Here is a 17964-nt window from a genome sequence, read left to right on the forward strand (position 1 = left end):
CAAACTTTTTGCAGAGTGACCACAATGTATTATTAAATAACATAGTGTAATACGTTTATTGTAACATTTTTATCCTATAATATTCTGAAGAATGAAATATTACAAACTGTTGTGAAATGCAGATGTAACTGCAGATATAAATTGATTTTAATCTGCTACATATTACGCAATATAGAACATATATATACTACAATCATGTTACAATATACTAATTACTATAGGAAAAATGTTGTTAACTTTACAAAAATTGTACGTGAAAATTCATTTCTATAAAAAAAAGAAAAAGATATCAAGAATAGGATATCATGTTTTAATGATCCTAATTATTCGAATGTTAATTTTTGAAGATTACAAAGAATGTTTTCTGTACAATTTTTTATAGTATGATTTTTCTTGTGCTACTGTTTGTTCAGGCAATTATTTTTAATGGAAAAACAATACTTCTGTACTGGCAACTGGTCACCCTGACAAAAAGATATAGTAGACATGTTGAAACAATATTTGCAAGATAATAACAATAGAGTATTAAAGAAATTCATGGATATCTAAGATTGTTCTGGTTGTGGTTACTTCTGTATATGCATTTTTATACAATGATCGTGATTCTGTATAGGCTAAACTCATATCATTGCTAATTTTCTATAAATTTAAAAATTATACATATTGAAGAGCTATCTTAATCAAGATGTGAAAAAATTTACAATGTTTAGCAGAGGCGGGCAAAATCCTATAGTACATTAAAAAAAAAAAGATTTAAATGACGGTTTTTAAAATCTGTAAGACTTTAAGATCTACATAAAATTTGTAAGTGTGGCAATGAAAAATGAAAAATAATACTGTTTAAAGATTCATAAATTTATTCGTAATTTATTTATTCTTCTGACTAGCAAATTTTAAAAACAATTATTTTATTAATGAATACTTAATTTCAAAGGAATTAAAGACAAATATGTAGTGTAGAGTTTTATTAGACTTATAAAAAACTTAAATATGTGTGTAGTGTATAATATTTCTACGTGAATAATGATAAAGTATTCATTTAATTTTGAATACATATTTTAATAGAGTATCAAAAACAAATATTTAGTAATAACAAATTTTTTTATATACTAAATAAGGAAAATAAGTATTAAAAGTATTAAAAAATAATTCTAATCAAGTAGTGCCCGTTTCTGTGGAATAGCCAGAAAAAATACAAAATATTGCAATATCTCAATTATGTACATTAAATCGACGTTAGTCAAAGGTGCTGCCAATAATAAAAGAAAAACAAACACATGCACTATTAATTAGTCGAAGTATGAAAGCAACCAGAAAAATATTATTTTAAGATGGTAATTGTATAGTATTATTGTCGTATACCCAGCATCTCTTATAACAAAATGTTGATATAGTATTTCATATTATAACACAATTTTTATAAATAAACTTTTCTATTCGACTTGAGAGGTGAAATTAATGATTTCATTTACAATTTTAACATAGTGAGATGTGAAACTTTTTGTCCTTTATTACAACGTTAATTTAAAATTGTTTTATGTAAATTGATTTCATATGATCATTCTAATTAATCTAAAATATCTATGTCATGGATATGAAATTTAAATGAAAAAAAAAATTGAATTTTCAATTAACAAATGAATGTAATACAATGGTTTTTCGTGATCGAGTCGAATGGTAAACAATATATTATATAGTTAACAATATTTGATATTTAATTATTAATTATGAAAGGGAAGAATGGTTGGTGTTGTAGATCTTACATGTATGTCGTTTACATACATAGAACATCAGGCAGTACCTTGTAGTTACTAAAGAACAAAGTGTTTTGTACATTTATCGATACTTTTTATTATGCATTACAATTGCATTTATTGTGTGCAGCGGTTAATACAAAAATGTAAAATTGCTGAATGTTATTTATATCTCCTGTTCTTTTCTTTCTTCTTACGATTGAATAAGAAAATTCAACGAAAGGAAACAGTGAAATATTTATACACGTGATTTTTCCGTATATAATTCTGATATGTTCTATAAGTAATAATAATATTTTCGTACGTAAAAATTGTATATATATTTAATGTTCTATTTTACGTCGAAATTCGAGCTTGCAATTACTGAAAATTGTTCAAATATTACCTTCTGTATGATAAAATCATTTTTTTAAATTTGAGTTTAAACTCTTAAATTGTACTGTATTTCACTTGTACTGAAAGACAACTAAAAGTGTTGAACGAATTGATTTTTATAATTATTCTTTTTGTTTACATTGGCGCGATTTTATAAAATAGAATATAATTTTCACATTCCACGTGAAGATGTTTTATAAAAGTACAAAAGTAATATGGGCTTGCATTTTTGATGTTCATGTCCTGCCAAAATCGATGTAATTATTCACATTAAACGTCTGTACGATGTTCAAATAAGATTTCATATCTGGTCGCATACCGAAAGAAAGACTATACTTGAAGTGTAAACAAACAAAATGCAGTAAGAAGTTTTCGTTGTCATTAATGATTGTAGGTGAATTCTAATGAATGTCAGTACAAATTGAATAATAAAGAAAAAAAAAATGAAGCATCATTTGTATGCGAACGACAAAAAAAAAGAAAAATAAGAAGTTAATATTGACGACACGTATTTTTGGCAATACAGTTTTAAATAACATATTTAAATTAACAATATAATAGTTAGTAGTTAGAATGTTAGTAAATAAATTTTGTTCTAATATTTTCTTGATGACTGAAAGTTTATACATATATATATATATATATATTTAAAAAAATATGCATATATGTATATGAATAACATTGATTTTGACGAAGATATAAGGATAATAATTATCTCATGGCGTAATTTGTAGAACGAATGTTTATTATTGCTTCTTATGCTATTATTAGGTAGTGAACTATAAAGAAAAATATTGTAAATCAATAAAATTGATTATTTGAAAAATAAAGTATATTGATAACTTCTGTACCATGATATTAGCTAACTGATTGTTATTTCTACAATTGCTAACAAACACGTTATACGTAGAGATGTTTTCTATTAAATTGCATTAAACTTTTTAATTTATCGTTTTTCCATTGATAAAATTTAATTTGTAGTACTTCGTTATTCAAATACATGTCTTAAAAATTGATATATTTTGTATATATACGTGTAATTAACCTTATTTTTAAATATTCAGTCATATTATTCCGGTAAACTATATGCGTACATACATATACACATATAATTACTAATTTATAAAAATCAATATTCAGATACTGTGTTTATATTGTACAATGCACATATGTATATATGTATTTGTACAAGTTTCTTTAGAATAATTGCTATTGAAGATTACATTACATTGGGAAATACCAACTTTTAAAAATTGTTAATGTTGGTCATCGAATGAAATTTCATTTTAATAATAATCCCCTGTCATAATGCTATTTATAACCACAATAAATAATCGTTTCTTTGAGTTTCGTATAACACCGTACAATAATAAGAAATTCCATTCGACATCATCGACTTTTGAAGTAAAAAATCTACTAGGTTGAAATTTTATTCTTTTTTCATGAATAGCTTTTGAATATTTATTACACTTCAGAGGCGTATATTATGAAAATATGCAAGTAATATATATATATATGTGTATATATATATATATGTGTATATATATATATATATGTATATATATATATATATGTGTATATATCTCCATGTGGATCAATGCACTAGGATGCAAATTGGTAAATATAGTCGTACGTCTATACACGGGCACGCGCATGAGTACACGTGTGTTACACATGTTCACATGTTTCTGAAAAATGTATGATTCATATGTCATGCATGGTACTATACATTGAACATATTTTGATTATAATATTTCACGTAAAGCTATTAAAATAATTATGAACTTATAAATTCCATAACAAATACGTTTATTCGTCGGAAGTTGACGAATCACAAGCGTTGTTACGAAGAAACAGCCAATCCTGTGATCCGTATCTGAACGGTGCTGTCGCCTATCTTTCACAGGACCAAACTGCGTTTCTGAAAAAACACTAACCGACATAAGTCTAATATCGACGAAGAGTGCGGAAATCCTATAACAAACCAATTGACTAACAGGTACATTTCTTTGATTTTATCGTCAAACAAATGTAATAAATCGTTCGCACGTCGTCGCGTTTATACATATTATTTATAAATAATATTTTTGATGGTGGAAAAAATCGTGGTACTTCGCAATGTACAAATCTCTTGTGCATATCAATGTTACATGCACGCTTGTCGCCATTTTGTTTATTGTGTCTGCTTTTGGAGGGAAACCGGATTTTAATTTATACTAACTCTAATTCGTTCTCGTCTAATTTAACATGTTTGCGAGTGAATTTGCAGTAATTAAAAAAGTAATTTAAAAAATCTAGTGTTTTTTTAATATAATAAACATTGTTTTTTATTTATTAAATCATATACCGTTATTTTTATTAAAACGGAAGTGGATAATTTACAATTTATAAATAATACTGATCAAATTTGCAGTATTTCAGAGTAAACAATGGCACGTACTAAGCAGACTGCACGTAAGTCAACAGGAGGTAAAGCTCCCAGGAAGCAACTTGCAACTAAAGCTGCACGTAAGAGTGCACCATCCACTGGTGGAGTGAAAAAGCCTCATCGTTACAGGTAAGAAACATTACATAAAGTCATTGTTTCTGATATAATGACAATGACTTTAATTTGTAACTTCATTAATGTATTTTGTTTATTAGGCCTGGTACTGTAGCACTCAGAGAAATCAGAAGATACCAGAAATCGACCGAGTTGCTTATCAGAAAATTACCATTCCAACGTCTAGTTCGTGAAATTGCACAGGATTTCAAAACTGACTTGCGATTTCAAAGTGCTGCAATTGGAGCTTTGCAGGAAGCATCAGAAGCGTATTTGGTTGGATTGTTCGAAGACACAAATCTGTGTGCAATTCACGCCAAACGCGTCACAATAATGCCTAAAGATATTCAGTTAGCAAGACGAATTCGCGGCGAGCGTGCTTAAACAGTTCATGTTTCAGATTCTTTGGATTCTTTCTTTTCTCAACTTCATGTTATTTTCACATTCTTGAATCAAATTCAAATCTATTATAATCAAATTCATTGTGACTTAGTTTTTTTTCATAAACCACTACCATAGGTAATTACACTGCCAAATTCTAGAATTCAGAGATAAAATATATATCTAACCATCATATCAAGTAGTTTAGTCGAAGACGTTTATAATTTAAGTATAGGCAAATATGCAGAAAGCACGATGCGGAGTAAGTAGTTTGTGACGAATAGTAATAGCACTTTGCATAATTCATATTTTATTATGTACAATTATAAGTAATGTAAGCCACGTATAAGCAATATAATATATGTAGACAATGTTTTGCCTGAAAAATGAATTATGTACGCTATTCGTGATTAATACACTTTTCAAATACAGTTTTCTATATTACTGTCAAATTAGATCTTAGATTAGATTAAATTTATAATGTATAAGATAATCCTTTTATGCAAGTAAATACAAACGTGGCCTTTCACTGAAAGGAGCCAAGTGGCATTTCACTGAAAGGAGCCAAGTGTATGAAAAATGTTATAATCTATATGTTAGTTGTATTTGTAATATTAGATTATCAAAATTGATTTGGACGTATATATTTAATTTTTTACAAAATATTCTGACCTTAAAATTCGTTATTAATTAAATTATTATTTTAATAATTGTAATAATAGTAATTTAAAAAAAAAAGTTCATAACATTCTAAATTAATGTAAATGATTCATAAAATTTTTTAATAAATTTAACTTGCATTGTCTTCCTAAAGAATTGAGCTCGATATTTACTTTTTAAATACATATTGTCGTTTAGTATTGAAGTTCGTAGTTAAAAATTATTTTGTTAAAAAAATATTTTTTCAACAAGTTTGTAAATATAAATTTTTTTTTTTATTATAATTATTGAATATACAATATTGATACGATCGGTAATTACAAGGATTGTGTCATCAATATAAGTTATTTTACGATTTTTTATTTTATTGATTTTTTAGATATTAATATAACATGTTTTATAACTATGAACTGGTGAACGCGAAACATTTAGTATCAAAAATTCATCGTTAATGATAATTTATATTTTTTTTTTTTGTGTTAAGTACGAGTATAATTTAAATTAAACTGCTAAATCTAAAAACAAAAAATTTATCCAATCAAATTCAGCATAGTACAATGTCCGCCGTAAAGTTGTGTTGACAAAAGCGCCAAAATTCAATAATTTCGCTAACTCGACATCGTTCCAACATGTTTACGTTTAAACGCGCAATGGCGTCTATTTTTTTCCGAACAGAAAACGTAGAAGAGACTCTAACATCCAGAATAGTTGTACAACGTTCGATTCTAAGTATATTCATTCCGAAGAATCGTCAAAAATTGCTATCTTAACAACTGTTCGAATATTGGAATGACGTGTCCTTCTCGTATGTTCCATAGAATTTCCATGTCTTTCTGGAGATTTCCACGAAATGACCGATTTCATTGCAACTAGAATTACAGGACAAAACTCGCGAAACTCGTGCGCTCCGCTCTATAAATTTCAACCCAGTTTCTACCAGACTTGTTGATCGGACGTGGATTAATGCTTTGCAGTATCTCCTGTGATTCTCCGTAGGAAATCTTCCCTAGAACGGAAAAACATATCGATTTGCTCGAGTTGCACGGCGAACGGGATGACAATTGTTGTTTGTTAAAAACGAGGTTGCTGCTACGAGCAGTATCATGTATATTACAATTGACAGGGTTCTTCACGGTTCGCACTCTAGGCGTAGGAGGCTGAGCCAATCGCATGTGTTACACTATGAAGCTCAGCCGCTATCCGACATCCGATTGGATGCAGTGCACCGCGGGCTTACGTGCCTCTCGCAATTTAATTTCTAGGGGGTAGGGACAAGGGAGTCGTGACTTGGGAGAGCGTCCACTGCCATCGAAGTACAAGGAAACGGATAGTGCTAACTGCCGCTTCTCGTAGAATATTTTCGTTGATTGGTATGTAAATCTGTCAGAAATTCGCTTCATTCACGACCGCGTGTGATTACTGGTGTCGGGGAGTGTGCAAGCGTAACAGCGTGTATCGGGAGATGTAAAGTGTGCTGGAAAACCCGAGTTTTTGCCTGGGAACGCGACGTACTGTCGTATTGCCTCCATTTTGCAATTGACGTTCCGTGGAGGGAACCGTTTCGTGAACCTTTCTTACGAGCAACGCTTTCGTTCCGCTTTCGGTTCTCTAATGTTATTTGCCTTGTTTCATTTCACGAACCGTGATAGTCCTCATCGTAGAAATGAACAGGGAACGAAGGACATAGCTGATTATTCAGATAATACATTTTTCTGGTTAGCATGGATTTTAGTCGCGTCGATGCGAGAGAGGAACGAAAGTTTGTACATTGCGCAATGCGCAGCGTTCCTTGGTGCGCGGTTCCTCTGCACGAACAGCAACGGAACATACCCCCACTCACTGTTGCCCCACCATCCTCCGATCGTCCCACTCCAAAGCTTAGTTTACCTCTGTTATTATCAAACCTTTTAATTCTCCAATTCCCATAGATACCTACGGATATTATGTTTTAGTTGTTTTGTAACATACTGTCTGAATTGATTTTGCAATGTATCTTAGTGAATTACTTGGTATCCACATGTTTTAATTCATGATATAATTATCTCGGAAAAAGTATTATTTTGTATCGATTGATTACTTTTGCTATTATTTATCATAATGTCAAGGAAAAAGTTCCAGTTTATGTTATTAGTGAGCTTTATGAATTTGTATGATAATATCTGGTTTTTATGTGGATCTGAAATATTTAATTGCACCAAATAACAAGTATTTTTAGATTTTATGAATTTTTTTTATGAAAATTAGTCGTACTGTATGAGAATGTGAATAATGGGAATCGTAGAGTTCGTGCTTTTCCTACATTTCAATTAAAACTTTCTGATTTGGTTAAAAACAATATATGATTAGTCTTTTTTTAATCAAGTTTATATTATTTCAGAGTGAAGAATGGCACGTACTAAGCAGACAGCTCGTAAATCAACTGGAGGTAAAGCACCTCGTAAACAGCTAGCTACAAAGGCAGCACGTAAAAGTGCACCATCCACTGGTGGTGTAAAAAAACCACATCGATACAGGTATATCCTAGATATTAGATTATGGATAAATATTAATATTAATTAATAATATTGAACATGTATAAATATTAAATGTTATATATACATATATACAATTATAATTATAATTTTTAGACCTGGTACAGTAGCTCTTCGAGAAATCAGAAGATACCAAAAGTCAACTGAGTTGCTGATCAGAAAATTACCTTTCCAAAGATTAGTTCGTGAAATCGCACAGGATTTCAAAACTGATCTACGTTTTCAAAGTGCTGCAATCGGAGCTTTGCAAGAAGCATCAGAAGCGTATTTGGTCGGTTTGTTTGAGGACACAAACTTGTGCGCCATCCATGCGAAGCGTGTAACAATCATGCCCAAGGATATCCAGCTGGCCCGACGAATTCGTGGCGAGCGTGCTTAAATAATATGTAACTCCCATACATACCATTTACTACTATTATTATTATCATTCGTAACAGTCGTGGATGAAACATTTTCATTCCAAGCTACGTATTATGTTGTACTTCATAATAGTGTACAAGTTATGATATGATCATCCTTTATAATACGTATCTAAAATTCAGATTTCTGAAAAAGTAGATACGAAAATCGGTATAAACTGTTTTTAATATGTAGGTAGTTCCCAACTTTTGGTATTATTGTACAAACGTAGAAACGTATGTTGTTTTTTTTCGAAAAATTATCAATTACAAATGTTGATTCTTCAATTTCATTCATATATTTTTTTTTTCATTTTATGCTCTACAATGTAAGGATACTCCTAAAAAACAGAAAAAAAAGTTTGAAACTGAAAAGCAAACGATCGTGATAAAAAAACAAGTCAAATTGTTAATTCTTCTAAAAGTACTATTAAGATTGAGTAAACTTATAAATGTTCTCAAAAAAGTTTTTCATTACAGTTTTATTATATTCGTCGTCATTATCATTATTGGTATAATACATTGTGAAATGTGCATTAGAGAATAAGACAGTTTCTTTGTAGGAATTCAATGTAGTGTTTACCATTTTAGATCCCTGGTTGTATGAAAATTACATAAGGTATTTCAATCAGTCAACTATTCATTGTTCGTGTAAAGATAAACGTTTCATAAATAAATCTTCAAAATAATACTAACTTACCTTTTTTTTTTTATCTTACGAGAAATACACATCAGATGAATTAGGTTCTAGAAATTTTAATTCTACAATAATTGAGAAATAGTTTACAATATCTTTATTTTACAAATAGTTCAGTTTATACTTTTACAAATTTATGTTACAAATATTACGTAAATTCTTATAATTTTTCATTTCAAAGTACAGTTCACAGTTAATTTGCACAAATCGGTAATATTTATTGCGTTTAAATATAATTTTTCATTTCTATTTTATACGTTAAGCGGAATCTATAAATTAATAATGTTCCAATATTATAATTGAATATATTTCAATTTTTGGTTTTATTAGCATGATTCTACTTTATGTAAATATCTCAAACTTGAAATTATTTATGATTACACAGTAGCTTAAAGCATATAATTTATATAGAAATAAATAATTAAATAGCTTTTACACATTTTAAAGTATAAAATTGAATTATTTTATGACATGAGAGGATATTCTTTTATTATTAAAAAATAGATATATATATAAGTATCTAAATATATATATTTGTATATATATAAATACCTAATTTCCTATAAAAGTTAAATTTTGCACTACAATATCATTGTTACAATATCATTTCTAATGTAGCTGAAGTTTTAATCGTGCTAGAAATTATATATATTCGAAACTAAAGCTCACAAATTACTTAAGGGAAGATACTTAGGCAAAATTGAACTTTCAGTTATTTTTTAGATAAAATTTTATAAATACACATCTCTCTTTAGTAATCAAAATATTTTTGTGGATAAACAAGTTATTACACTAAAGAAAATTATAATTAGTAAATTTCAATATTTTTATAAGAAACAGATACTCAGATAGAGGCTAAGAATAGGAACATTGAAAAAACATGAATTTTTTTACCATTTGTTTGTGAAGTAATGGAGAGATAAAGATTTAAATTTTGCAACATAATTATTTTTAATAAAAATAAATTTAAAATTCCAAAATATAATTAATTATACGATGAAGTCTTATGTGATTTAAATAAAATCTAAAGAATAGCATGGAAAAATATTTGTATTTGCAAAAATTTATCTGAAAGATAACTGGTGTCTTCCCTTAATATCATTTGTGAATACCTACACAATTATTTAGAATTATCACTTATCACAATGATGAATTTTATTAAATCATTTATTAATGGTATTGAGACTTACAATTTCGATTATTTATTTACAAATTTACTCCTAAATAAGATATTACTAAGTATACTTTTGAATTATGATAAAAAAAGAGACAAATAATGACTAAAAAATTGCGAATTTGATGTAAAATGATAATTAAATAATTAAATTACATTAAATAATCCTGTCTTACTTATAGAGATTTATAATAAATTAGCACGTGAGATTTTTGTTAATCAAAATAACATAAATTAGTCATATGAATACAATGCAAAAAATTTTTTTATTATTGGAATATTATCCCTTGTTTATAATCGAATGTGATTGCTGTTGCCAGAGGCAAAACCTCGAACTTGTCGTCTAGTCCTAAGTTAAAAAAATTTAGTGTTACAAATATATCTATTCAAATCAGCATTTCTCAATCTTAATCAAAAATACTTAATTACATCTGGAATATTACTTCCTTATTTAAACTTAGTTTTGTCATTACTTTGTTTAATAAATTAAATTATATATAACTAGTTGTGAGAGCAGAAACAGAAAAGATTGAGAAATGCTGTACATGTTTATGAATTGTGCAACTGTACATATGAAAAATATTTTGAATTACAATTTAATGATGTTCGCTTTTTTTAAGATTTGGTGTTAATGTATGATTTAAATGAAACAGAAACAAGATAAAAATTCTATAATGTGCAGATTTAATATATATCCAACAGTTTGATATGAAAAATACTCTGAAAAATTTTATTTATACACTTTGTGAACATTACTAACAAGATACAAGAAAGTAACACATCATGCAGGGAAACAGGGAAAATGCAAAAATTAACAATGCGATTAATGATGAATCCCTGTGTAGAAGAAGTTTGTTAATTGACATTTCTTTCTTCATATTACAAAAAAAGTCATGACTCTTAAAATTGAATTTTCAAAGAGTATTATTCTAATGCAACATTAATATGGAATTAGATTGAGCCATGAATATTTTTTTTATGCACAACACAATTTCATTTTTATTAGTATTTCTTAAGATTTTTTTGAATAATGAATTAATGATTACAATGCTACATACTTTGCATCTTAAAATCTAAAAAAATTTTCAATTTCATTCACTTTTAATAATACATGCAATCATTATATACAAGTATACAAATGTTGAAATTTCTTAACTTATTACTGCATTGATGATATACAAAATTTAATAATATCTAGTTAGAAATATCTTTTTCGCCTATTGGCTCAATCCAATGTATAAGAGAATTTTTTAGTGATATTAAGCATACTTAAATTATTTTTATTTTGTAATAAAAGTTTCCTTTACTAAATTTTATATTCAATTTCAATTTATAAAGTCTATAATTCTGGAAGCCAAATTTTGTATAATGTAATTGACTCGAAAATTTAGTCCTTTTTAAAAATTATTTTTGGTATATCTATAACATGTATGTGTACAACAGCAAAGGCTTCTATTGGCTTTTCACATCATACCAGTAACAGTATATTCTACATACATTTAATACATACATTTAACTATTTGATGTAAACATTAATCTGATTTATTAAGGATCTTAATAATCATGGAACAATAAAATCTTTCATAATTTTTCATTAGTTTTTTAAAAAAATATATAGAATTAAAAAATACTCCTTTTCTAAAAGTTAGATTATTAAGATCTTAACAGATTACAATAAAAGTATATTGTACTCTTTGAATCACAAAGAAAAGCTACACAGCTAATTATAAGCTTGTTACATAAAACATACATTTAAATTAACATACAGTAAACAATAACGTTAAGTTATGGAACTAAAAAGAATTAAACGTACAAATGCTTGAAACTTACTTTTTAATATTTACTTTATAATTAATTTTGATCGCTTTGTCTGAGTTTTGTTTATTACTAATAACTAAAACAATTTACACATAAACATAAAAAAGAAAAACAAAATGCTCCGTTTCAATTAGTAACATAATGTGATGCAGTCTTTTTAAATACATTTTTAACAATTAAAAAGCTAGAGAACTGGGACCATGAAAAGCTATCTTTATCTATAAATTCGTAAATTTAATGTTCATAGGAAGCATTACGTAACTAAAAGTAGACATAAAACTACTAAGTACAAATGATTTAGTACGACTATCATGTATCATTTCAGGCAATGTCATCTTGAGCTCTTTCATTGAAGAAAATTTTTCATTGAGAGAATTTTATTAATTTCTTCCAATGTTCACTTTCGAATATTTGATACATGATATTTTATTGCTACGAATACACGCATTGCATAACGATATAAAAACTGACATTTTAAATTATAATATTATTCTAATGTTACCTGTAAAGATCGCGAACGGCTTGATCCTCTCGAGATGGATTTTGACATGTGTTTAACTTATTCTCCAATGCCTACGTGATTAAACATTTATTATTAAATGAGATACTATCATTTTCCTTAAAAATATTATTGTTGTTTGCCCTTATTTTGAATATTAAGGGCTAATTTTTAAAGTTGGTGATGCCAATTACATGGAGGACAATTAAAGCGGGTGGCAAGGAACCATGTATGATGTGTACAGAAAAAAATATACAAGAGAAAGCAAAAGAAATCAAATAAAGACCTGTACACAAAAAGCTTGATCAGCATTTGGTTGATCTAGGTTGTTGTCGTACACAATGAGTAGGTACGTGAACCTGGACGGATGGTAAATCAGTAGGTGTAGTGGAAATTGTATTTTTCCCACCAAGACAAGTGCATTTTAACTTCCTACAGTCCATGCAGACCCACCTGTCAAGCTACCAAACCAACTACATCACACTACCAGTATCATCAGCTGATGATTAAAAAAATCTTATATGAACTAAATCACATAAATTCATCATCATTTGGCTCAAATTACCATGTAACGAAAGTACATCAGATAAAATAAATCAATGCTTAAATAAAATCAAGAGAAATAAAGCACATAAATTAGAATAGTTGCCAATTTAAAACGCAATATTTTTATGACAACTAAATATAATTTTTAAAACTCAAAAATACACAAGCCATGCTTGAAGCTATCTTTGTACATCAAATGTTCCTTTGAAACAAAAGAACTACATATATATGTATGAAAGATAATGATTATACTTACACCAACTTTCCTCATAAGATCACCAATCATGTTCATCGCTAATATTCTTGTGCATGGTGTCAATGATGGATTCACGTTGTTATTATTATTGTTGTTGTTTCCAGTTACAACTCTGTTTCCAACTAATTGTGAACAGGAAAAAAGATATAAATTACTATATAAATGTAATGATAAGATATCAAGATAAGAAATAAAAATACTACACAATGATAATTCAATAAAAAAAAAAGAAAAAAAATTTTATTTGAAAGTATATTCAGAAACTAAAATAAAGGACAAGTTTGTTAAAATAATTTTTATTTCATTAATGACAATATCATATATATAGGTATATATACAGAAAGATAAAATTAATTAAAGCATATAAAGGTATATTAATCAAGCACAAATGTTAGACCAACTTCTGTTTAGTCAGCCTTAAATACCAAGAAATAAGCAAATTCATTTATCATAAAAGAAAAAAATGTCAGATGATATACAAAAAATATACATTAAATTGAAAAGTTAATTGGGTTAAAACTTTTCATCTATATCCATTCTTATCCATTCGACATGTTAGACACAAGTATTCTGTATGTTAATTATTATTTTTAATAACGATAAAGATCATCTTTTAGGTCCAAAGCAAAACATGCGCTTAGTCTTACGAAGAGTATTATGGATCTTACTTTTTAATGGCGAAGTTGTTGTATTATTTGGAGATATGGATTGTGGTACTATTGGGTTACTAGGCGACATATGTGTTTCCAATTCGACTTGAAGTTTATTACTATCAACGTGATTACGAACTCTATCAGCTGACTTATCATTATCTGGTTGATGCCTTTCTTGAACTTGAATTTCCTGTTTTAAATCTGTAATAAACAAATTATTAGCAAAAGTTTAGTCATTAGTTATCGAAGGTTTGTCAATTAATTGTTCGACCTCTAATTTCATCCATCAGTCTCTGTACTATAACTTTTAGAGCTTCCTTTTCATCAAGTTCTGATTCTAACAAAGCATTCTTTTCAATGGCAGAATTAAGTTTGGCTTCTATCTCTTCTTCTGTTACCCTATTTATTCTGCAAAGTGAGAATAGATAAGAAACATGTTATATTAAATACCACATTTACTTAGTAGATGTTAGTAATAACAATGCAATTTTCAAATACCTATGAGCTCTTTCCAAGTCGTCATTTTTTTGTTCTAATTCCCTTATGTACTTTAATAAATGATCATGTTGTGTCTGTAAATCCTGAGCTTTCCCTTGAAACATTGCACAGTCTGTTGTTTGTTGATCCAATCTAGTTCTTAATTGTTCAACTTCAGTGGCTAGTCTTGTATTCCGTTGGCGTAGTTCTCTGTTATTTTTCTCTGCCTGTTCTAAGGATGCTTCCAGTTCTTTTTCTAATAGCTGCGAATTTTCTTGAAATTCCTCTAATTCCCTTTCTATGTCCTCTTTCCTGTGATGTTATAACAAAATTTAACAATGAATCTTTAACAAGCTAAACTAAATCACTTTTTATTAACTTCACGGTAATTGTTCAACTTCTCTAAAAACGAAACTTATTTTTACAAGTTTATTCATTATAAACAGATTATAAAGAACAACAAACATGATCTTTTTTATATTCTACATTGATCAATATAGTTTCTCAGTGACTCATACCGCATATATAGTTAAGAATATTTCACAAGCATAAAACAATAAACTACATTTGAAGAACGCAGAAGCATAAAAATAATTCACCTCCTATGTATCTGATGAGCGAGTTCCATCCAATATTGAATTTCATCATCTTTCGACACAAACTGTGGTGGATCGGTATCCATAATTTTGTCAATATTACAATCTTGTGCAATATCTGATTAAAGTTGAACAGTTTACACACAGGTCTGGAGTCTTCTATTTCATTGACACAATGACATTCTGTAAAATCAAACAGATTTATAGACTCCACAAAAATTCAAGTTCAAAGGATGCACATCTAGCTACATCCGTGTACAAGAAAAATACCATGAACCTCGTCAGGAAATACAGCTGATAAAACAATGTAAGAAAGTATTCGTTAAAGTGTACCGTTTAAAGTGACAATACTGGTGAAAGTTGTACACGCTCGTGGAAAAAGATTTTATTGCGACGCGCGCGTACCTTGCCAGCACGATGTCAATCTAACCTACTATTGCCAAGTCGACAAGAATCACGAAGAAGACAAAGAACTGTTACTGAACGTCAACAGCTCGCGAGTATAATCAAAGAAAGGCTCCTTGGATGAAACAACGGGTTGCGTTAAGCGTAACAGAGACGAGATGGAAGTTGACGTGTGCGAATCGGAGAATCGTAGTAGGGAGACTTACATGTATCGTTGAGAGAGAGACAAGGAGAGACAGCGAGAAAGAGAGAAGGCTAACGAAAATGGTCCAATCCAGCATAAATAAAACAAGTGCGATCGAACGACCAAGCTTGATGCACGAGGAGATACTCTTCAGAAAACTGTTCGAGAAGGATGCCGTGTGACCGTCGATGAGACGCGTAGGCGCATCGGATGAAGTTGCCTCAAGATGCATGCGTATTAATACGGAGACCTTGAGTGAACGTTTAGCAGGTGAAACGTAGAGTATATGTCGCGTGTGACACAAATGTCATTACCGCGGAATTATGACTCGCCGAGTTTCCGGATGGTAAGGTAGATAGATAACAATAAAGATTTATCTTGTCGCGGCTAGAATGGAGATTGTACGACAAAATCGTCCGACGGATCGATCATCTCACGTGAGACCGATCGTTAACTTCAACTTTGTTCGCTTTCGTTCTTACATTTGCAATTTACAATCTGTTTCAGTGAGTCGACGCTCTGGAATATAAGAAAACAAATTTTGCATTTACATCGACGATCGTGAAATGAAGATCAGAGGAACAAAAATACAATTGCTAGTTCATTCAGTCACGTTTCTGTGCACGATGTGACTGAGGAGACGTTCACGAAGCAGCCGGTTGCAAGATGCATCGACTTTGTTTCGATTTGCTTTAACTGGGCTTACGTGAAGAATTATTGCTCTTGTTTTTTATACTATAAAGTACGATCGAAATTTTTCAATTATTAGTCAATTAATTTGTCAATTACTAGTTACTTATTAATTATTGCAGAGTGACGATTAACAAAATCAAGCGATTGTTGAAGCGTTAACTAATGAAATGTTCTGAAGCTGAATCTTAGTTGAGGAGATTGAGAAATAAGATATGGAAATAAAAAGAGATTGTTACATATTTGTTGAAAAGTTCAGCAGCTTATACCTGTAGATTGTAACTAGTAATAATTGAAGACTTTGATCACTCTGGTATGTACTTTTCTAGGTAGGTGTTTCTGTTATTTTGTAATGAATCAATAAAGATTAATAAATTATTCGCTTTTAATAATATATTTGTAAAATTTCAGCCTTGCAGAATCTAAAGTATGTCTCGTGTATCTCTACTGGTGTATTTTATTGTTAAATAATTAATTATGAATAATTGTTGCATCGATTGCCTGAACTGATGCTCTACGATTGTGTTAATTTTAAAGTTTCACATAAAGAATTTGCAATATTTGTATTTATTTTTTATATCATGGCTGATCTATTAATCTATTTTTAATCAAGAAACGTTCAAAGTCTAAAAATTAATATCTCATTTGCTAGACTAAATTATTCATATGTATGTAATACTGTATCTAACATTATTTTTCTGAAATAAAATCTTGAAAAGAAGTTTGTCAATTGTCTTATTATTTATAAAGGAAGAAAGATGAGAGTATAATCAAACAGATGCCACTGTAAAAGCTTATAAATTAAATTATTATTTAATATTTAATATTCTTGCAAATGAAAATTTGCTCAATGAGACGTTGCGTGGCGGCGAAATGAAACTAATCTCACTACGTAATTCTTGTGAAGGGATTGAAAGTGTTGATGATGATGCGAGGATAATGTAGGAGATGGTAATGTGGGTAAGGTGAGGAAAGGTTGTGCGTTTCGTCTCAGAGTCGCTGCCTAGACTCATCAGTGGGGCTGATGGCAGCGACCCCTTACTCCAGACGCTTGTTGTTCTAACTACTCGCTAGGCTGGACGGTCACCTATCCTAGCGGTGTTCTGCACTCTGTTTGCTTAACATCGAATATCGTTAAGACTTCGACGCTAGGCGCACAGCTTGCGGCTTGTACAAGTTGGTGTTCGAAACTCGTTCTCAAGGAACTATAAGTCGCTACACTTGGCGAGAAACTGCTGGCATCTGTCGGATTGCGGCTGAAAATCCGAAAATGTAACAGGAACATAGGATATGCAAGGAGGTATCTGAACCTCTGTTAGACAAGGAAC

At 29.4% G+C, this 17964-nt stretch overlaps 3 protein-coding genes and 1 long non-coding RNA gene across 10 annotated transcripts; 3 read left to right on the forward strand and 1 right to left on the reverse strand.

The window, feature by feature from the left end:
* Nucleotides 1-4016: 4016 nt before the first annotated feature.
* LOC122531255 (histone H3.3A) lies at nucleotides 4017-5694 on the forward strand. Of its 2 annotated transcripts, none has more exons than XM_043659035.1 (3): nucleotides 4017-4128; nucleotides 4543-4686; nucleotides 4773-5694. In XM_043659035.1, exons 2-3 carry the CDS (start codon nucleotides 4559-4561, stop codon nucleotides 5053-5055), a joined length of 411 nt encoding a protein of 136 aa, XP_043514970.1. In that variant the 5' UTR covers nucleotides 4017-4128; nucleotides 4543-4558; the 3' UTR covers nucleotides 5056-5694. The 2 variants fall into 2 exon arrangements, with proteins under 2 accessions (XP_043514970.1, XP_043514971.1); XM_043659036.1 differs by having other exon boundaries at nucleotides 4036-4128; nucleotides 4551-4686.
* A 1237-nt stretch (nucleotides 5695-6931) lies between these two features.
* On the forward strand, nucleotides 6932-9336 carry LOC122531256 (histone H3.3A). Its single transcript, XM_043659037.1, has 3 exons — nucleotides 6932-7082; nucleotides 8090-8225; nucleotides 8340-9336. Exons 2-3 carry the CDS (start codon nucleotides 8098-8100, stop codon nucleotides 8620-8622), a joined length of 411 nt encoding a protein of 136 aa, XP_043514972.1. The 5' UTR covers nucleotides 6932-7082; nucleotides 8090-8097; the 3' UTR covers nucleotides 8623-9336.
* An 84-nt stretch (nucleotides 9337-9420) lies between these two features.
* On the reverse strand, nucleotides 9421-16105 carry LOC122531252 (nuclear distribution protein nudE-like 1-B). Of its 6 annotated transcripts, none has more exons than XR_006307231.1 (9): nucleotides 15969-16105; nucleotides 15361-15540; nucleotides 14783-15073; nucleotides 14556-14692; nucleotides 14300-14485; nucleotides 13632-13753; nucleotides 13116-13290; nucleotides 12833-12903; nucleotides 10728-10861 (listed from the first exon to the last, which is right to left on the reverse strand). XR_006307231.1 is itself a non-coding variant. In XM_043659033.1 (8 exons), exons 2-8 carry the CDS (start codon nucleotides 15441-15443, stop codon nucleotides 10804-10806), a joined length of 948 nt encoding a protein of 315 aa, XP_043514968.1. In that variant the 5' UTR covers nucleotides 15444-15540; nucleotides 15969-16105; the 3' UTR covers nucleotides 9421-10803. The 6 variants fall into 6 exon arrangements, 1 of the variants encoding a protein (XP_043514968.1); XR_006307233.1 differs by lacking the exon at nucleotides 15969-16105 and adding an exon at nucleotides 15763-15961; XR_006307234.1 differs by lacking the exon at nucleotides 15969-16105 and adding an exon at nucleotides 15691-15961.
* Nucleotides 16106-16303: 198 nt separating this feature from the next.
* LOC122531257 lies at nucleotides 16304-17346 on the forward strand. Its single transcript, XR_006307236.1, has 4 exons — nucleotides 16304-16383; nucleotides 16454-16688; nucleotides 16759-16965; nucleotides 17048-17346. It is a non-coding gene; the product is annotated as an uncharacterized LOC122531257 (long non-coding RNA).
* Nucleotides 17347-17964: the final 618 nt, after the last annotated feature.

This window comes from Frieseomelitta varia, unplaced genomic scaffold (assembly GCF_011392965.1).
Source record: "Frieseomelitta varia isolate USP_RPSP 00005682 unplaced genomic scaffold, Fvar_1.2 scaffold_380, whole genome shotgun sequence".
Taxonomy (NCBI): Eukaryota; Metazoa; Arthropoda; class Insecta; order Hymenoptera; family Apidae; genus Frieseomelitta; species Frieseomelitta varia.